At 40.4% G+C, this 21,990-nt stretch overlaps 1 protein-coding gene across 2 annotated transcripts in view; it reads left to right on the top strand.

The window, feature by feature from the left end:
• NEBL (nebulette) overlaps window positions 1-21,990 on the top strand; it is a 354,758-nt gene that overhangs the window by 120,240 nt on the left and 212,528 nt on the right. For both annotated transcript variants that reach the window (XM_090266581.1, XM_090266580.1), the window contains exon 3: window positions 11,542-11,626. In XM_090266581.1, coding sequence (XP_090122707.1) covers window positions 11,542-11,626 — 85 coding nt within the window. The remainder of the gene's footprint in view (window positions 1-11,541; window positions 11,627-21,990) is intronic.

Below are 21,990 nucleotides of genomic sequence, written 5' to 3'. Positions count from 1 at the left end.
TTATTATTATTATTCATTATTAGTTTCCTACAATTTATTTGATTTGTTTATCACCATAAATTTATCTGTGAGACTTCAATATTTTTATGTAAAATTCATAGCTGAGTGTAATATTACATTTTTAGTTTTGCTTGTGTCTTTTCTTAAAAATAGGGTTGTTTAATGCTTTCCTCCTTCTTTAGGTTTTAAAGAAGTATTTTTATTGATAGCATTTACTAGTGATACTATATGCATATTATTTTTTAGCAAAGGAATATAATGCGATCTTTTATGTATTTCTAATGTCCTGTGTTTATACAGACTTCGTTTTTAATATTTCTCAGGCTATAATGATGTCTTAGATACTTGAGTCCCAAATCTACATGTGTTCCTCTTGGCTGCTGTTGGCAGTGCTGTTTGGTGTCCCTGGACACAAATCACAGAACCACGGAGCCACAGCACACTTCCCTGTTAGTACATTTCATGGTCAATGTCGGCAACAGCATAGGGAATAATCTCCTCCATCAGATCATGTTTTTCCCAAACAACCTCTAGGTGCATGCATGCGTGCGTGCGTGCATGTGTGTGTGTGTGTGTATTAATTTCTCACCTTGACACTGTAATTCAAAATCTTGGTGACGTGTTCCAACAGCTGATAAGCATTTCATAGTGTGGTGGGTCAGGTTTAGCATGTAATCCCTTTGATAATGCCCTCTTTTGTAAATATATGATAGAAGTTACAATGGAGCCCTGTTGAGGAAGTAAATCAAAAGGTGGCAAGTTGCTTGACCCTTCCAGCCAGAAAGAGAATTTGGTAAATCATTAGACAGGTTATTGACTGCCCTTTAGAGAGCAGGCAATTGCGTTCTGTGTTTCCTTTCAGCTGGGGATTGTATTTCATGTACGGGAGGCCTGCATTATCATAATCCATTTTTCTCTTTTATGTGATCTACCAGCAGCTCTCATAAGCCTCCTTTCTGAAGAGTGTTCCCCATTTGCTTGCACTAATTCACTGTTCTTTTTTCTTTAATCATAAAAATGGATGTTTTGCACCCAGCAGCATTATATGTGAGTTGTTTATGGAGGTGTTAAAGGGAAGAGGATTAGTGGTAGATTAAGAATGAGATGATGGCTGTGGATGGAAATTTGTGAATAGAAAGCACATCAATGGCACAGCAAGATAGTGAAAGAGGCATGTGAAACCTAAGGATCCTGAAAGAATATGAGTAAGTTATAATGTATTTAGCGGATGTTGGAAAGCGCCAATAGTCCACTACCAGATTTTTACTTCAGGGGTTCTATTAAGAAGATACCCAGATTGATCCCAATATGTAAAAAAGATACTATCCTGAAATGCCTCTACCTATTAAATGGTAATTCCCCTGGGAGCATTCAGACTGAAGTATCAGTAGAAATAATGTAGAATTGTTCATTTACTCATGTTATCACCTGAGTCGTAAAACACTCGATAACGAGATTTTCTTAATTTGCACAATTTTACACACCTGAAAAAATATCCCAAGTAGGATTAGTTTTGCAAATCATTAATAGTTATGTAATTGCCTAGAACTTTTATAAAAAGGGAAAAAAACTTCCAAGTTTTCTCCTTCTCTCATGTAATGTGACTTTTTCCTTTATGGCTCTTAAACTAATAAGCAAAATCTTTCCAATACAATGAATGTGAATTTTAAGCTATTCTTTGGGACAATGAAATATAAATGAAGACTAGGAATGTGAGCACACATGCTCGGCCTTTGGAGAACCAAGTGAAGAAAGCCCACTGCTTGGCTTTTTGGCATTCAGCCTTCTGAGATGTGGGTTCTAGATGGAACAGGAAATGGTAGAACTTCCCTGATGTGTCTGGCAAAATGTGCTCATCAGCAAAAGCACTTACAAAGGAAGCTAGCTGTGTGGCTGTTTTCTATTCTTGCTGTAGCAGCTTGGAGCTGGCTTCTGTTTATATTTTCTAGGCATTGCAGGAGATCCTCCTTAAACAAATCTGTTAATATTTGAGTTTTTAAGGTACACAGCGCAACCTAGATGTAAATGCACCCATTCATGTTTCTGTCTGAAGTTGTTCCATCTCACCTGTCCCTGGGCTCGCCATTCTTTCATGAGTAGGTGAGGTTTGGTCCTGTCTTCATAGCTGTGCCTGGATTGTGTGTCCTCATACTGTGTTTGTTCCTGTGGCACCTTTGCCATTGGAAACCCTTCTGTGCAGAACATGGGGGCTTTTCTGGCTCAACATGTTTTCTTTCTGAAGTTTGTTGTAATGTTAGTGGTTGTTTCTCATGTTTGGTATGCGATGGTTGATCCCAGCCTGGGTCACAGTCCTTCTCCCTGTGCCTGCTCATCCTGCGTGTCTGCCCCTATCCCAGTTATATGCTGTTACCTTTCCTCACTGCATCTGTGCTTAAATGCAAGCATCCTTGGGGATGGGGTAAGAGTCCATGAATAAAGAGTCAGTATCACAACAAAGAGGGGTTTTCTTTCCTTTTATTATTCTGCTTTAATTCCTTTTTTCTGCACATGGAAGGCCCTGCAGGCAGGCTGACAGTCATCAGTACACATTGGTGAGTCATGTCAGTCATTCATGGCAGGCTTCTTGGAGATCCTTTTTGATTGCTGAGTACCCATGATGTATTGGTTGTTAAGTAGATTGATACCACCCCTGTGTAGACATTACTAATATTATTGTCACAAATTTCATATTTCACATATTTGATATATTCACTCATTTGTTTTTGTCTGCTTGCTTGAGTTAGCAATAAATGGGGGAGGGGTGTTAAAATTTCTTACCATGTTGTAGATATGCCAGTTTTCCCTGTCTCTCTCTTTCTCTGTACACACACACACACATACACACACAACGCACATTCACAAACATATTCAAAATTTTTTTCAGATGTACATTTACATTAGGATGATATTTTCTTTTTGGTGAAGTGAACCTTGGCCATTATGTAGTATCTCTATTAATAGCACCTTTAAAAAAATCATATCTTGCCCTGGCTGGTGTGGCTCAGTGGATTGAGTGCCAGCCTGCAAATCGAAGGGTTGCTGGTTTGATTCGCAGCTGGGGTGCATGCCTGGGTTGTGGGCCAGGTCCCCAGCTGGGGGCCTGTGAGAAGCAACCATCTATGTTTCTCTCACACATCGATGTTTCTCTCCCTTATTAAATTGTTCTTTCTCCCTTATTAAATTGTTTCTTCCAACTGTTAAATTTCTATTTGTCCTGTTATTCTTTACTTCTTTTTCTTACTGTTCTCTTTTCTTTTTTATGAGATAGAGTTTTTTTTTTTTTTAAAGATTTGATTTTTTTCTCTTCTATAGTATTTGAATTTATGTACTATATTTGCATCCTTTTGGTTACCCTTGAAATTTTATCATATTTATGTAAGGAAAGTCTAAAATTCAATTATATCCTAACCTTTCTCATGAAGAATAGAAGGATTTGAGAATACTTTAGTTTTCTTGCCAGCTAAAAGACCAATATTATCATACTTTTAAATTCCTCTAAAAGTGTCTATATTAATATGATACAGATATGATTCTCTTATTTTTTAAAGATTTTATTTATTTATTTTTAGAGAGAGAGAGAGACAGGGAAAACTGGCATATCTACCAACATGGTAAGAAATGTTAACACCCCTCCCCCATTTATTGCTAACTCAAGCGAGCAGACAGAAACAAATGAGTGAATATATCAAGGACTTCAAGAAAGATATTGACAGCAAAGCATTCATAGTAGGGGATTTTAACACCTCATTGTCAAAAAAAGATAGGTCTTGTAAACAAAGAAAAAACAAGGATATTGTGTCACTGAACAACACTCTAGATTAAATGGACTTAATTGATAGGTACAGAACATTTCACCCCAAAGAAGCAAAATATACATTCTTTTCAAATTCACGTAGAACATTTAAAAATACAGACCACATTGACAGGACACAAAACAAGCCTCAACAAATTCAAAAACACTGAACTCATATCAAGCATCTTCTCAGATCACAATGTCTTGAAACTAGAACCCAACCTCAAGGAAAAAACTCAAAAACATTCAAATTCATGAAGACTGAATAACAAGCTATTAGATTGATTGTCTCTGTTTCATTTAGTTCTTTTTCTGGAGTTTTGATCTGTTCTTTTCATTTGGGCCATCTTTCTTTGCCTTCTCATTTTGGCAGCCTCCCTGTCAAAGCAGACCTGCTTTGACTCTATCTTGGTAGCATGGCCTAAAGTAGTAGGTGTCCTGTAGGGTTCTGTGGCAGAGCCTCCCCTGTCACTCAAGCTGGGTACTCCAGGTGCGCCCTTTGTGTGGACTGAGTATACCCTCCTTTTGTAGTTGAGCCTTGGTTACTGTTGGCAGATGATCAGTGGAATGTATTTTCCCAGGCCAGTCAGCTGCAAGGACTGGCTATGACCATTGATCACCAACCTCCGCTATCTGTGGAGGATCAGCTGTGCAGCGGCAGGGTGGTGGTGCTCCGACATGGTCTTCAGCTCTCCGCTGGGTGATCTGGCCCTGGTGTTTCCTGGGTGGTGCAGGCCAAGGTCAGCCCCACATGTGTTCTGCCCAGGGCCACCCTCCCTGAGCTATAAAGCAATCTGAGATGGCTGCTACTTGTGCTGGCTGCTACTTGTGCTGGGCTTGGGGATTCCCAGGAGAAGCCAAGCTGTTTAAGCTGGCTGCTGCTAGTGCCGGGCCTGGGGCTCACTGAAGCCAACTGTTGCTTTCATTTGAGGGGATTTAGGAAGTTGTGAAGGGTGAGCCAAGACCAGCCATTCATATGTAAAGTATCTTGAGTGGGCCCATAGTTGGCTGGGGCAGAGTCTCCTGGGATCTCCAAGGTGGGTCAAACAGTGTTAGCCGGGTTGATGGAGTCTCATATGGTACCAGTGTACCGGCTCTGAGGAAGTGATTAGCACAGGGACAATGGCCTCTGCTCACCTTGATGCAAGACACTTCAGTTCCTCCCTTTATACCACTCGTGCCTTTCAAGATGCCACCCCAGTGCTGGAGCTCAGAGGGAGTGAGTCTGAGTAGGTGAGTCCATGTGTGGGTTCGTTAAGAGGAGCTACCTGGGGCTCCAGCAGTTTCTACCAACTCAATCCGTGATGGTTTTTACAGCCAGAAGTTGTGAGGATTTATCTTTCTGGCATTGGAACCTTGGGCTGGGGGGCCTGGTATGGGGCTGCAACTCTTCTCTCACGAGATATCCCTTCCAAATTTTTATCCACCACATGTGGGTGTGGGACCCGCCCATTCCCCATCTTCACCCCGCCTACCAGTCTGGATGGATATGCTTTCTTTAATTCCCGAGTTGTCAGACTTCCATTCCACTTGATTTCTGATTGTTCTGAATGCTAGTTGTCCTATATTTTTCATTGCAATTTTGATGTGGTTGTGCGGAGAGGTGAGCCATATCTGTCTACATTGCCATCTTTGGGTGTTCCTACCTGTATTTTATTATATAATAACAAATTCTTTTGACACCCAAGTTCTCTCAAATTTTATAGTTTGAGTGGAACTGTAACAGTGGTCAGCTATACAAAAAACTAGAGACAGAAGAATTAAATGCTCAGGGGAGAGAAGACTCAGAAGGGATGGACCTACACTACAGTGTGGCAAAGGACTGGGGGAAATGGTGGGCTGTTTGACTTTGCTAAGGGATGAGAATGAAAACAAAGAGTAGAGGTTGGTTAGAAAGAGCTTGCAGTTTTCAAATTAATGGCTTTCTCTAACATTAGGGTTTCTCAGCCTCAGCACTATTGATGTTTTTAACAGGATAAGTCTTTACTAAGGTGGGTGTGGGGTCTGTCCTGTGCTTTGTGGGATGTTTAGCAGCATCCCTGGCTTCTAACCCCCTTGACGCCCATAGCACCTGCCTCCTTACCCCTCCTCCAGTTGTGCCAACCCAGAACGTCTTCTGATGTTGCCTTTTGCCAAATGTACTCTGGGGAAGGTAGTTGAGAATTACCGTATTAACACAGATTTACAATAAATAAATTCATAAATATCTTAGTTTTGTATGTTTAAGTGGTTTACTAGTATCTCACATTTACGGTAGTTTCCATTTATAAAGCTCCTTCATGTGGTTCTAGCAACAACCTCCTGAAAGAGCCAGGAGTATTTTATCCTCATTATGGAGATGAAGGCAACGAGACACAGGTTAAGTCACTTTGTAGTAGAGCAAAGAGAAAGTAGTAGTGATAGTAATAATATTGTTGTTAATAGTAGATGTTTTATTGAGTGCCTACTGTGAGCCAGACATGGTATGAGATGTTTTACAAGTGTTAATTTTGACACAAGCCTAAGAAGTACTATCATTATGTTGATTTTGCAGATGAGGAAATTGAGGCTAGAGAGGTTGAGAAACCTGTCCAAAGACAACACAGTTATGAGGTGGAAGAGCCAGATTCAAACCCAGGTGATTTAACTCCAGTGCTGTCATGACCACGGAACTCTGGGTAATAAGTGAGAGGTCTTGGATCTTTGTGTTCCTTCTCATTACTACCTCTGCAGGGGCTGTCACTTGTTTACACTGCTGGCTTCACTCTGACCAGCTGTGGTCTACTGATTTGCATATAACATTTCCTATATTCTTAACTGAGTCTCATGGAGATTAAAAAAAAAAAATTGGAAGTCTTCTTTCTGTGACCTAACTTAGCTGTTTCAGATGTAGTCTTCTGTTACTATCTTGATTCTCTGTTTTGAATATAGCATTTCATGGCAATCTGGATTTGTTGCAGCTGTCAGCCTAGTCTCGATGCATACATTTCGTCCAATTTCTGCATACTTCAGCAAAGAGACTTCTATTTATGATGCTTAAAGATTTCACGATATTCTTCAGATCTCTGCACCAGCTTCCAATGTAGTTAGTATATGTCACATTTTCACAATTATGTTATATTTTCCAGGAAATTCGTTCATGTACCAATTAATCCACCTCTTCTTTTGTGTGTTTTTAAAAATGTTTTTCCTGGTTCTCATTGAACATCCATCTCTCATGCCTCTGTGCCTTCTGTTCTATATTTTTTAAAGAGTGAGAAATGTTCTTTGTCCAGGCTTGGTGAAGAAATCTTCTTCCCTTAAGATTCCTATTCAAGATATTTATTTTAGGAAGGCCTTCTACAACCATTTAAATACAGTATTTGCAAAGAGCTAGAATGAACTGTATAGTAGCATCAGTTAGTTTTCAAATGCTTTGCTTCTCCATTCCTATGATCCCATGAGGGATCACTGGCCCCTCAGTTTATTTCTGTGTCTGGTTTTCTTTTGCAGATGAGGTGGTGGGTGAGTGGGAGTTGCGACCATGATTTTAGAGGAGAATAGTGTTGAATTAGACAAAAATGGTGAGAAACCCCGGACTTCCAGATATGTCAAGTTTGGCAAAATTAATTAGGTTTGTCCAGATATTGTAATTATTTAAGCTAATGCAGTGTGTGCGACCATTTCTGTAATCTCATGTCTTCTGAGTCTTATGTTTTCGATTCATGAGACCATTCCACTCTCTCTTAACTGGTAGGCATTTTTTTTCAACATCGTATTCTCTTGAATTTTGCCAACTCTGAAGATAACTTGGATCTCCAAAGCCTCAGATTTTAATAGGGCTCATGACCGCTCATAGTTTTGGGGATGAATTCCTTCTTTCCCTCAGCATTTATTATTTTGGTTATTGATACTAAATTGAACTTTTTCTCCCAAATCATAATTTTCAATAATTTCTTCCTGTTAGGCCTCTTTAGAGAGTTTATGGTATTTATAGGTGAATCCACTAATACAAAATCATTACATTTTAAATTGAAAAGGATATTGGGAAAAAATGCAAAGCATTGCCATCTGTTTATAGTTCTTGATGTAATTGCTCATGTTAGTAGGTTTGCTCCCTTGGCCACCAGGATAGCAGAATATGTCTTCTAGAAAGCATCAGAAACTTAAAAAACATTTGTTTTTAGTGTAACCCTTGTTCCAAATAGAACTTAGTATGAGATGCCAATATTGAACATATGAAAGTAGTGTTTTATTTATATGCATATATTTTGTAAGTTCTCAGTGTAAAGTCAAATGGTGAGGATAAATAGATTATTTTCATGAAATGATACTGCAAAATGAGTGGGAGGGGTGTAAGTGGGGTTCCCTTAGTATCAAAATAGAATGATTTTTGCCTGGTGTGGAAGAGATTCATGTAGTCACAGAGAAACAGTTGCAAATGGACCCCCCCTCCCGGCCCTATTCACTTTTCCATCTCTGTTTAAAAACTGAACAGACTTTTTAATTAAACAGAAATGGCAGGAGAAGGTTGTCCCTCCAAACTCTGCCCCCAGACTGAGTTAACCCACAAGTTAGTAAATAGGGTTTCAATGGTCCTAACTTTCTGTAACACATTTGAGAGTAGATTTTAATTACATGTTTAAAGTAGTTAAAAGACATATGTAAATTTAAAAAATTAAACATCATGGAACCCCTGAAAACCTCCACGGAACTTTATTTTACAGAATGTATTTTTTAAAGCGCTTCTATTATTTTAGTTTTAAAGTGGAGCCATATGTAGGTTGCTATGTTTTAAAGTCCAGTAATGCTCAGCTTTTCAGGACTGACTTGTACACATTACAGAACACAACGAAGGTGTCTGTCCGACTTGTCCTGTGTCCGGAGCACAGTTCAGAAGCCGCACAGGGTGTGTGGCTGACACAAAGTCCACGACTTCAGGGTGAGGAGAGGGAGAGGCCTTGCCGCCTATGGCATCCTCACATGACTCAATAACTCTAGTTTTAACCAACATTTAAAATAAATTCGATTATCTAGTTTCTCAGTCTGAGTTAGAAGAAGGAAACCAGAAGTGAAGAAAATGTGAAAAGCAGAGGGCTGTGTGTGAGAAATGATCTCTTGACAGTCCCACAGTTACACAAGCATAAGATCAACGCACGATTTAGGCTATCCCAACCCTTGTAAACTCTGAAAGCACGGCTGCTTTATATCATGATCTGATAATTTCTATTAAGATGGCCCCAAGGAATCATGATAAAATTTAAATTAGGTTTGTTTACATTCTAAGAAGGCAGAAAAATTATGTAATGGTTTTTGAAGAATATTAATTAAAATAGTTAAAATGCATCTAGTAAGTTATGGGGTTTTAACCTCAGTTATCTGGGAACTATACTTATGTGAGACATTTAATTACTGAAGAATGCTGGCAAAATGAGGCATTAATGTATTTTCCTACTGCAAATATGACTCCACAGGGCTATAAAATATATTTAATCCTTATTTCAAAAGGGCTAGTGTACTTTTGGTAGGTTGTTCAGAGTTCATGTACATTGACAAATGATTACTCCAGAAGTCTTCTCATAGGAAGGCAGAAACAGGGAGGCTGTAAAGAACCTTCTATAGGGAGAGCAGAGTTTGAAGCAATGAGGTCTAGAGGACTTTTGAGAAACCATAGGAAGAGACACAGGGTGGACATCACCAAGGACAGAGGCCCGGAGGGGGCTCTTTGAAGAACATCTCTGAGTTCCACAGCTTTTGTAGAGTGGCAGTAGCTAGAGAGGTACCCTCCATGCTAGCTGGCCATGGGGAGGAGGCGGCCCTGACCAGTGTTGTGTCCTCACCTACATGTGGCAGTAAGTGCCCTTACTTCACCAGCAGGGGGCCTGTGTGTTTGCATGTGTGTCCATATGTGATAGAATGTGGTGAAGCTTTACTGTAGCCTGACCTGTGCTCTCAGGCTTTGCCTGATTGTTGTCTGCCCCCTCTCTCCCGCCTGCCTGCCCTCCCTCCCTCTTTCTTTTTTCTTTTCATAAATACTTATTGAAGTCATACTATGAGCCAGACACTGGCAGGTGCTGAGTGTGCTCTGACAAAGGACAGGACAGCCTGTTCTTGCTGCCACAGAACTTCCCTTGTATTGTGAGACAGAGACACGTCAACAGGAACATACAGATGGATACGATAAGGATTATAATGGAAGGAAAAGTACATTCCAGGGCACGTTTGAGAGACCAGGAAGGCTTCCTGAAGAAAGTGACATCTAAGGCAAGGCCTAAGAGATAAGGTCCTGACTGGTGTGGCTCAGTGGGTTTTGCATTGTCCTGCAAACCAAAAGGTCACCAGTTCAATTTCTGGTCAGGGCACATGCCTGGGTTGCAGGCCAGGTCCCTGGTTGGGGGCATGCAATAGTCAACTGACTGATGATTCTCTCACACATTGATATTTCTTTTCCTCTCTTTCTCCCTTCCTTCCCCTGTCTCTAAAAATAAATAAGTGAAATCTTCTTAAAAAGAGAGAGATAAAGAGGAGCTCACCAGAGAGGTGGGTTGGGAGAAGAATGAGTGTTGCAGGACTGGGGAATGCCATATGCGGGAGGAGGTGGGACGGGAAGGGTGAACTCCATGGCCAGAGCAGGGCAGGTGAGCGAGACATCTGCAGAGGGCTGATCATGGGGAAGGTGGGATACTGGGCTTTATTCTCGCATCAGTGGGAAACCATTGAAAAGTCTTACTCATAGGGATAATGTAATCATATTGGCATTTGAAAACATTTGTTTTGGCAACAGATTGGAAGGACAAGAATGGCAAGTGTCGTAGTTACCTGAAAGATAAATGTTGCCCATAGTGGAAAAGAAAGCAGTGGAGGTGGAAAAAAGTAAATGTAATTGAGCCATATTTAGGAGATGGAAGCAAGAGACTTGGTGACTGATTGACTGGATGTGTGAGGAGTCAAGATTACTTCCAGGTTTCTGGCTTGGGCGATTGGGCGCTAATAAATGAAAGAGAGAATACAGGGGGAGAAACTTGTCTTGGGGGTGGGGTGGGGTGATGGACAGTTGAATTTCAGACTGGTTGATTTTATGGTGTGCATGGGATATACACAATTGGAAATGCCATTGGATCTGCAGGTCAGGAGGGAACACTGGGCTAGCAATATAGACTTGGGAGTAATTAGCATTTATAGAGGGGGAGCCCAAAGCTGTGGGAATGAATGAGATCAACAAAGAGGAGCCCATGGGAGACAGAGAAGGAACAGCTAGATGGGGAGAAGCCAGGCCAGGAGTGTGTGGTGACATAGAAACCAAGAAAGGGCATTTCAAGATGGAGATGAGGCCACACAAGAGAAAGACCAAAAGACAAACAGGAAGTCATTATAACTTCGACCATAGAAACTTCTGGAAACAGAAGCTAGAAACCAGAATGCATAGAGTTGGAGAGGAGATGAGCAGGGACACGAGTTTAGGCCTATTTTTAAGGAAGTTTGGTTGAAGGAGAGAATAGATTCTAGCCACCGTATGGTAGGGTGGTATGTGGGGTGGAGAGAGGGATGGTAAAAGGTAGGAGAGTGTTGAGCATACTTGGTTGCCGATGGGAAGTAGCTAAGAGAATAGAGAAACTGAGGTTGAAATTTGGGGAGAGGGTTGGAATAACTGGGTGACAGAGGATCCTGAGAATGAAGGAGGGGGTGGGATCCAAAATAATGATACATGGATGACCCTAGCTAAGAGAAGAGACACCTCTTTCCATTGTGACAGTATCCTAATTATGTTTTTTAAAAAATTTTCTCCACAGACACTACCCAAAGCAGTCCTTCACTACTGTGGCAGATACACCTGAAAATCTTCGCCTGAAGCAGCAAAGTGAATTGCAGAGTCAGGTAATTTCTAGAGGGCTCATTTTTGTTACATTGGTACTAAATATCATTCACAAAGCCACTCTTTGGAGCTTCTGTCATTGTCCTGTTCTTCCTGGGTCTCTGGCCACTGTGGAGACTGAAAGCAGGCCTGGTTGGGCATCACAGGCGAGCTGCTGAACATCTGTTGTATTTCTGGCCTTGGATCATCCCTAAATTCTCGGTTCTGTTTTTCACATGGCACTAGGGCAAGTAAACGAGTTCTGGTCAGAGTAAGTGTTTCCCAACAATATTGATTTATTTGGTCCTAAATATTTAAAAATATTTTATAAATAGCTTTCCCACACCGCATATGTAGGGGAAAAAGAGGTGTTAACTTGACCCAGTTGCAGTGCATGTGGGGCTAACACCCTGTCTGCGTATCTCACACCAGCCACTAGCTTTGTTTGCATCCTGTCACTTGATTCATATTTCTTTCATATGTCACACTGACAGCATTAACAAAGATTAGAACACCACATTTGGCTCCCAGTCAACCATTTTGGTTGGAAACCTGCCTTCAATATGGTGAAACACATTGGTTGAGACCAGGGATTTGAACGGCAGTGTTTTTGGCAGGGACTTCAAGCTCTTGTTAAGAAACCCAGGGTGCTGTCCTTAGGAGTAGTTTTCTTGCCTCAGGTCTTGCTGGCCATGGTGCAGGAAGCTTCTGAGTAACGACATTGCAGTCTCTTGGTCAATGGTGTATAAGTGTACCTCATTTTATTGCACTTCAAATTATTGTGCCTCACAGACATTACTTAAAAAATAAGTTGAATTAAGACCCTCTACCAGCAAAAGATGATGACTCACTGAAGGCTTAGATGATGGCTAGTACTTTTTAGCAATAAATACTTTTTAAAATTAAGGTATGCACATTGTTTTTTAGACATAATGTTATTGCACTCTCAGTAGACTACAGTATAGCGTAAACATAACTTTTACATGCACCGGGAAACAAAAAAAATTCTTGTGACTTGCTTTATTGCTACATTTGCTTTAATGCTCCGGTCTGGAACTGAACCTGCAGTATCTCTGAGGTTTGCCTGTAGTGGAATGATGCCGAAGAGGATGTAGGGAAGGTTGGGTCCTGGTCCCCCTGCTGCTGTTCATTGGTGGGGACCTTGGGCCAGCCACTCTGATTCTTTGGGCTTATGTAAAGTGCGATGGTCTTTCTTATCTTCTCTACCTGTCTTCAGGGTGACTACAGATATCAAATAGCTGTGAACGCATTTTGAAAAATTAAAAAATATTATATGATTGTGGAAGCTTATTATTATTATCCCTGAAAATCCTTGCTATGAAAAAGGGAGAAGAGCAGAATGTATGACGGAAAGAGGTGTTTAGCTAATACTCTTTGAGAACATCAGGCTGTAGCTATTCTTTTTTAAAAAAATCAATTAATTGTTGTTCTGTTACAGTTGTCCCATTTCCCCCCCATTGCTTTCCCAGGCTGTAGCTATTCTTAATGAGAGTAGTTAGTTCTCAGTTGCACCGGATCTAATTATTTCCGTGCAGGTTTATCTGATCACAGGGAAGATGGTAGTTCCCACCACCCTCTTTCCGGGGGACTTGGGACTACTTCACAGTCCATTTAATTAGAGGAAATATAACTCAAAGTAGAGTTTACTATTGGTTAACAACCCTGTGAAGACTTGGTTGGCAGTTAGGTTTTGGTTTCTGTAAAATGCTAATTTTTGTGTGCTAAGCCATTAGTTCAAAAAATTGAGTGCTGGCCAGAGAGGCACTGTTGCGGGCCAGCAGGAACACCCTTTGCTCGTTCACACCGCCAAAGGTGCCAGGACTTGGCTGCAGTCCGTGCAGATCCAACATGCCTTTCTTCTCATCGAGTTAGGATTAATTAGATAATTCTACAGAAGTATTTCGAGCACATTGGAAAACAGAACTAGATCAAGCAATCAAATATTTGTTTTCTGCCTATTCTATATCCTTGTTCTGTGCAAAAGAATTTATAATTAGTTAATTCTCCCTTCACAGAGCTCACAGGGTATCTTAGGAAACAGGACTGACCTCCCCTGCCTGCAAGAGCGACTATGTTTAATTTATAGTAAAGATTCAGAAAGGAAAGGAAAGTACTTCTTGCTGGAGTCAGGCTTTGAGTGGAGCCTTGAAGGGTAAGAAAGGGTCTGATTTGAACTGTTTTCTCCTTTCTTAGGAAGGCACATTGCTCCCTTCGGGTTCAGTGAGTGACTGTAGGTGCCTTCAGGTTGGCCCAGGGAATAAGCAATAATTGTTTTCTTATCTTGTGCCAGATTCTAGAAATGTAAATAAAAAAGTAGCTAACTGTTTTACTAAAGGCTGTTTTTATTCTTCCTCATGTAGCAAGCCACAAGCTTCGAGGCACCAGAACCAAATATCATAGGCTGGTGGGCAAGAGCAAACAGAGGCACGCACAAAGTGCTCTGGGGTCTCCAAGCAGTGATCCAGTGAAGGCATCAGATATTCTTTAAGATTTTGTTCAAATGTCCTTTAGAAGATGTAGAACTTCATCAGGTAGACAATGTGGGGAAGCTCAAGTCAATTTCAAAAAACGTGTATAGAATTGGGCTAGGCATTGGGGAGGGGGATGTAAAGGCATCACCATCACCATCAGTCATACTATATTCAGGGCGCAGGTCTTTACATGTATTTATTTCATTTACTCTCAAACAGCCCTATGAGATAGGTATTTATTATTATCTCTATTTAGTTGAAACACTCAACCTTTAGAGAATATAGATAACTTGGCCTTGCAAACTTAGCAAGGAGTTGAATTTGGAATAGAATCTAGTTTTGTGAACCCCCAATGTCCATACTCAGTATTCTGGCCCCTTTACTCAGGAAACAACTAGAAAAAGAGCTCTGTAAGCAAAAAATTACAGTTCAAGGTGATAGAGCAGGTATAAAGGTAGAATTTTGCAGGAAGTGCAAAGGTCACACATAGAAAGAAGTCCTCCTCCTCATTATTATTATGATTATTACTTTTCTGGGTGAAAGATGGAAGCCCTTCTATAAGAGCACTTTTGTTTTTGCAAAGGCATGGAATGGTATCTATCCTAATGGTAATATTCACTCATGGAAATTGGCTTAATTTTAACATAGTAACTGTTTGCTTCTGTGGCAGAGCATTTCCTTAGAGTTTTGATATCAAGAATTCTGAGCAGTTCAACAGATTTGGTGAAAAATTGACTATTAATATCTTATTGACTTGTTTTGATACCTTCTGCTTAATGGGTCAAATTTGTTCATAACACCAAGTTTAGATATTCTGAAGTCCTTTAGAATTGTTTGGTTAAAGCTAGTTCTTGTCTTTTAGTTCACTAGCTTTCCAAATGAGCCAAAATGAAGGAAAGACAAAAGTTAATTTTTAGTCCAACTTAGAAAGTTATTTATAGGTATATGTTATCTTTTCCTTTCTATCTACCTCCCTCTCTCTGAGCGGTTGTAAACACTGCCAGCATTTTTCCCCCTAAGCCTTATAACCTCTCAAGGTTTTTTGGGGGGGCTCTATATTAGCTGCCAGATTGTCATCATAAAATGGTATGAAATATTAGAGAATACATGAGCAAGCCATGAGTTAGCTTTTCAGAGCTGGAGGTAGGCAGTGGCTTACTGGCATGATCCAGCTTGCAAACAACTGGTGCATGTGCCACTGGCTGCGGTGGATGTAGATTGCCCTGGCACTTGGCAGAGGAGAGGGAGAGAGAGGGGGGAGGGAGAGGGATAGAGACAGAGTGAGCGGGAGAGAGACAGAGAGAGATGGAGAAGAAGCACTTCCATCCTCACTAGCTCCCTTTTCATCACACATCACAGGATGCACTGCTTCAAAGAAATAACAAATGGTGGGGTTAGGCACCCCCACTGGCCCACATTAGCCCATTCAGCAAGGAGTGTAAGGACAACTCCACTTCTAGTGGTATTAGTAACATTATCCTTTACCTGTAGGGCATCAAGCTTTCAGTGATTGCTTTGGCACTGAATAATATTTTTTTTTTTCTGTGAAAGTGTGCCCTGAATTTCAGTACCCTGCCCTACAAACTAAACTTTGGGAACACAGATGTTTTGTAGGTTAAGGAATCCCTGAACTTCAAAAACTCAGCAAGATGAAAAGCCCCTTAGGAGAGACATTTTCTTAGCTTATTTTAATATGATGATGTAGCCAGTGTTTCCTTTTTAAGGCTGTGTAGCATACTGTTATTGGAGGAAAGGCACAGATGTTTTGAGTACTGTGGATGAGGTTCTGCAGACTTCCTAAAGCTGTGGAACTTGGAGTGGAAATCTATACATATAGGAAAGAGAGCAAAGTGGGGCTGATGTAGTTTAAGGGGGAAGCGAACCCCTGCCCTCTGCATGTTCCCCTCACTTCTCATCCTCCCACTCCCAGGGCCCTGGCTGACTGTCTTAGTAAACCCTGAGCCTCTATGGGGCAGAGTTCTGAAAAGCACTGCTCAAAACGAAGATGAAATGTTAGCTACTTCCCACTTAGTTGTTTATGGGATTGGCTTAGCTGTTTGCAATCATGTTGAAAATAATAGAGATTTTGGGCTCACTGTGTTCTTGAACTGAGTGTGTGTAATTTATGAGTGCTATAAGATGAAAGGTTGAAAATGATTATGGATAGCATACAAATCATTCTGGAACCTTTGAGCCTTCATTTTGTAATTTGTGTTGATTCTTTTTTAATCTTTCACATTTCTAAGGAGGCATTAAAAACATGGCTCATAGGGAATACGATATAGAATAGTAGTAAGTGCGAGAAGGTAATGTGGTTTTTTTATGGGGAACATAATAGTTAAACATCTTTGTGGGAGAAATGAATACACATGTTCAATATAAACCTCTGGAAGTTTAAGGAGGCAGTGTGTGACACACATTCTCTTTCTGTGGCTTGTCCTTGGCATCTTTCTGTACCTCCTTATTCTAAATTCCATTTCAGGAGGGTTTTTCTCTCAGTTATCTGTCATCTAAGCACCTAGTAAGGTGTTAAATAATTACCTAGAGCACGATCCTTCTCAGGTGACAGTTGCATTTTAATTGGGTGCCATTGAAGACTGACTTCCTTTAAAGCAACGAATCCCTGACTATGAAAAGTTAGTTACTGTCCAAGGATGACTGGAGAGCTCTTTTGGATAGGGTCCTCTATATGATTCAAATTTCATTCCAAGAGCTCCCACTCTATCATAAATTTGACCTAAACTTTTATTTGCCACTGAATGCCAATCATATACGAAATTATTTGCTAGATCCTGGGATGCTGTGGTGAGCAAACCCAGATAAAACACTCACTTTCAGGGGATGTATGGCCTACTGTGGAGAGGAGGATAATAAATTAACAAAAAGAGGTAAGATTAAAACTGACAAGAGGTGCAGAGTGGAGCGGTGTGTATTTTGATTATGTTTCAAAACATTTTCAGGGAGTTGGAGGTCTGAGTACTCTCCTGCAGACAGATCCATATGGGATCTCAGAGTGGTCGGCCGCATCCTGCCCAGCTGTGGGTCCTGTTTCTAAATGCATAGCTTTTTTCGTTATTTCCTGGTCTCAGTTGACTCTTTTCTGGGTCCTCTTCCCTTCCCTTATCTCATGCTACAACCTCAGACTTCTAAACAGGAAAACTGTCTCTCCAGATAGTTTTTGTTGGTAATTCCTGCATTCTGCTGATCTTGGACAAGAAGCCTTTCTTATTTGCCTTTTAATTTTCCATTTTCTTTGAACCTCATTTTGGCAGCTTTATAGTTCCCATCTTTTGATTTTCCACCAATTGGTGCTGTATTCTGATCCAGTGGTGATGCGTCTTCCTTCCCACAGTAAGCACTTTCTCGTGTATGGCAAGGTAAGAGTTCATGAGGAGAAGCTTCAGCGTGCTTCTTTTCAAGGTTGTGAGGCAGGGAGAATGATGAGAGATTATGTTTCACATATCGGAAGGGCTGAATGGGAAAAAGAACTTCAAAGGAGAAATATTAATTCACTCGATGTGGCCCGTTTCTTTCAGGGAACATAACATGCTGTGCAGATGTTAACTCTAACCCCCACAATTTCCCATAAGTCAGATTGTTTTTCTGTTTTACTTCTGGATAAAATGATGCAGGAGACAAATATGCCAGTAGTGACAGACAGGAAAATAACCAAGATGTTTTGATTTGCTGTGTCATGACGAGGCTTTAGGGCCTTTCATCACAGAGGTCTGCTCTTCTGCTCCTCACCCGCCTCAAATGACCCATATTCTTTCCATCTGTTCTCAGAGTCCCAGCATAGCCAGCCTTTGGTGCCTTCCTGGCTCATCCCGTCTCCCTTTCCATCATTCCCACAGCTCACGGTGAAGGGTGTGTGTGCTGTACTTTGCAGGCAGGCCACTGGCTATTTGTTCTAATTCTGTGGGCCTGAGTCTGGTTACTGGTCCTTGAATGAGGCATTTGAATAACCAGCCTATCAATGTTGTGGCTCTGGGGTCATGAATGTAACAGCTGCGATGAGGAAACTATTTTAAAAATATTAAATCAATGTGTTTTGCATTTTTCTTTGCTGTTAACCATGTTCTGCCTTACTACCCCATACTATGGGCCCAGACGAAGAAGAGTGAATTCCACTTTGGGAAGTGGGGAATGTGGTCCCATGTGGAGGGAAATGCCCATCACCTGTCTGGCCGTGGTAGGTTGTAGGAAGAAGACAGAGAAATCAGAAAATGAAGTATGATTACCCCTCTCTTCTGGCTAAAGTTTTTGAGAATGAAGATGGGGAAGCTTTAGGTAGGTGGAGAGTGAGAGCAGAGAAGACCACTCTGCAAGATATACTTGGACCTATCTCCCAACTCAGCAATGACCCTCGGGCCTCTGCAGCATGGTGGGCAGGGGAGACATGAGCTCCATTTCCAGTATCTTAGTGCATTTTGTGGCATGGAATGTGGTGGGAGATCCGGTGTGCCTTGTGGAGAGATACCAAGGGTGCTTCATGGGGAGCTTTCGGAGGCCGGGGTAGGGAGGGTGGTGCAGGCAGGGAGTAGTGGCAGGACCTCAGTGAGTAGGAAGGAGGGACAGATTTGGGAAGTGATACCACCAGGCTCTTTCTGAGTCAGTGGAGAATGCACCATGAGGTCACCAGCCACCTTCAGCATCAGACACCAGCAAGAGGATGAGGAGATGCCACTGAGGACAAAAGAGTTAAAGGAGAGAATGGGCATAGGTCTGACACTCCCCTCTTCCTTCACCCTGAGGTCACGGTGGCCAGCTCTGCTCACACACACTTAGATACCGTCTTGGAGAGGAGCCAGGAAGAGGGAGGAAATCCGAATTTACCCAAGCTGATGTTTAAATATTGAATGGGGTCAGGTTAATGGATGAGACTAAATTTAGTTCCTCTCACTTCAGTGTGATAGGGACTTGTGAGAAATAGCATTTAGAGGAAATAAAGAAAATGTACTTATTTATTTTGTATCTCAATATATTGTAAATAAATTGCTAACCTTTGATTTTATTCAATGAAATATAACCCTAGACCAGGCATCAGGAGATCTGAGCTCTAGTCCTGCCCCTGCCATTAAGTGTGACTGTGGGCACCACTGACATTTTCAGGGCATACAATAATGGGTTTTAACTAAATGATCTCTCACATTCCTTCTAGTTGTAATGATTTTGATTGTAGTACAAAAATGCTCTGCAATCACACATCCAGTTCATAGGAAAAGAACTTGAAGAAAAGGAACCATTATGCTTTCTTTTCTGCCAAATAATAATAATCAGACCTACCATTTCATCTGAACATTCTCTAGGTTAATCTCAGATATTGGCTGAAGGTCATCATTGGAAGATCATGTAGGTCTGATAAAGTTAATGGGAAAATCAGTTTCACATTGGAAGCTATGTCTAATTTTACATTAACCTGTTTAAAAACAAGAGGACAAAAGAAAAAATAGTCATAATATATGTTCACTGATAGCAACTAGTCTTGTGTTTAGTCCTATCTAAATGTTTTTCAAATTTCCTATGTAAAGGTAACTAGAATAACTCTACACATTAGTATACTTTTAGAAAATGTCTTTGTTATTTTGAGTCACTTCCTTTATGCTTTTTTATTTAAAAATATTTTCTTGAATGGCTTTGATTAATTATATAGTAGCTTTTGGACTTTAAAAGTTAGTCTCTTCTCTCTACAGGGCTACTATTTGATTTTACCACCTCTTTTTCCTTTCTAGAAGCAATTTGTTTTGCTGACGCCCACAACCTGGAGCTGATTCAGTGGACCCAAGCAGTTGCTTAAGGCTAAAACTTGGTATTGCTCAGTTCCGTAATTCTTTATGATTCCTCATACAGAGTTGCTCACCCAAAGTAGCCCCATTTCATTAATTAGTATTTCTTGATATTCTTAATTAATTGTATTAATTTCCTAATAATGTATTTTTGAATGGAGGATGCTCCTCTGAAACTACTGCCTTGTGAGGGTATCAGGCAACAAAGCCAAATTTGCAGTATCAAATTGGATTCAGAAAAAGCCTCTTGGGAGCAACTTCAAGGGTAGCCAGTAGCGCACAGTAGGCCTTATACTGAATGTTTCAGCTCTCCTAAAGTACTTGTGTTTTCTTTTACCAGAAATTATCTGGCCTAATTATCATTTCATATTATCTTGGAACTTTGCTTATACCTCCCCCTGACTTCAGGAGGACCGCCTACTGGAATTCTACAGGGGCCTTGTAAAGACAGAAACTGACTCAAGAAATTTGTTTTGCAGAAAGATAACTAACTGGCTTTATCCTTTAAAAAAGCTTTCACTGGAACAATCATTGTATTGTAATCTGAAATGATAGCTGTACTTGGGCTTCTGAAAATATTGGTTGTACTTTTTTTTTCCCTTTTAATTGAGTGTTTTTCATTACAAAATGTGAAAAAGAGAACAATTAGAATTTCCCTCCCTCCTTTCATCCCACCTCCTCTCTCTCTTGATTTTTGGTGAAGTCAAGGGTCAGGATGATGGTCAATTGGAAATTAAGATTACACAAATTTGATCTTGACTAGGAGGGAAACTCTGGCCCCTTTTGGCTGACAGTCTTGAGTTCCTATCTGTGTGGAATTGTTTTAATTTCACGGGAATCTATAATCTCTAAATATCTTCAAGTGAAATCTAACAAGTATCTTCAGCTACAGATTTAGTTTCCTAAGCACACAGTACTTTTACACACCAAATGGCTTAAAGACGGGGTGGGGGGGTGGGGGAGGATGGCGGCAAAAAGAGCTTTACAGTTGTTTGTATGGAAAAATAATACAGTAATTAATTAATAATTACACAAGAATAAACTCTTTGTGTGCTCACAACTGCAGACCTACTTTCACTCCCCCTGTATAGTATTTAATATTTTTAAATATCTGTTTTCATCTTTGTCCTTTGTTTTAAATTTTAAACTAGAGGCTAGAAATCTTATTAATTTAGTAGTTACTATTTAGTAACCATGCTAAACAATTGTCATGATTATATTGTAACTTCTGATCATGTGATTATGTATGAAATGAAGAAGGAACAATAGAAGGTAATTTTATGAAAAACAGGAGCCTTATAGGAATGAAGAATTAAACACTTTCTTGAGAGGTGGACAGAAGTCTTTCTAATTTTTTTCTTGGCATTCATTACAAATCAACAAAAATCATGGCATTCTTGATTTCAAACTTTTACTATTAAAGAAATCTCATTTAAGGACCCACTATATTTCCGGTAATTTTTTCTATACGAAGCTGCTTCAATTATTTATTGGTTTACTCTCCATTAACTCCTTTGGTCAGACAACTGCCTCCCCTGGGCCAAGGGTGTGTGTAGAGAGGGGCCAGTGGCAGTGCAAGAAAGAAGCGACTGCAGGGACATGGCCCTGGACTTACAGGTGCTTACTGGGTCTTCTCAAACCACATGTGTCCAAATTCTGTAAATAGTTATTTTTTTCTGTGCCCCGTTTAGCTCTCCCCTCTCATTTTACACTGAGATGTTTACCCCTTTGAATGGAAACTCAAAATGACTCCTGTTCTTTTTACAAGGATCACATACCAACTGCTCTGAGAAACATTATATTGAAGAAGAAATCATTTAGCTGGTTTTGAAAATAGCTCTTTTTGTTTTGTTTCCCAGCACCTGTGCCCTTTCATAACCTATTTGTGCAGCTTGCTCCTTCTTAAAATAATGTGGTTAAAAAATGTTTTTGATTGCTTGATGGACATAGGAAATCTCCTTCAATAAAATTCACCTTTTTGGAGGGTTATCATCAGCAAAATCAAATCATCTTATTATCCTCTAGATTCCAGAGAGTGACTCTTAACCTTTTTGGGTCATGAAGCCCTTTGGAAATTTGATGAAAGCCATTGAACTTTTCCTTTGAAAA

This window comes from Furipterus horrens, unplaced genomic scaffold (genome assembly GCF_987537825.1).
Source record: "Furipterus horrens unplaced genomic scaffold, mFurHor1.1.pri manual_scaffold_2, whole genome shotgun sequence".
NCBI lineage: Eukaryota > Metazoa > Chordata > Mammalia > Chiroptera > Furipteridae > Furipterus > Furipterus horrens.
Note: the sequence above shows the minus strand (reverse complement) of the source record. Positions and strands in the feature narration are given on the sequence as shown.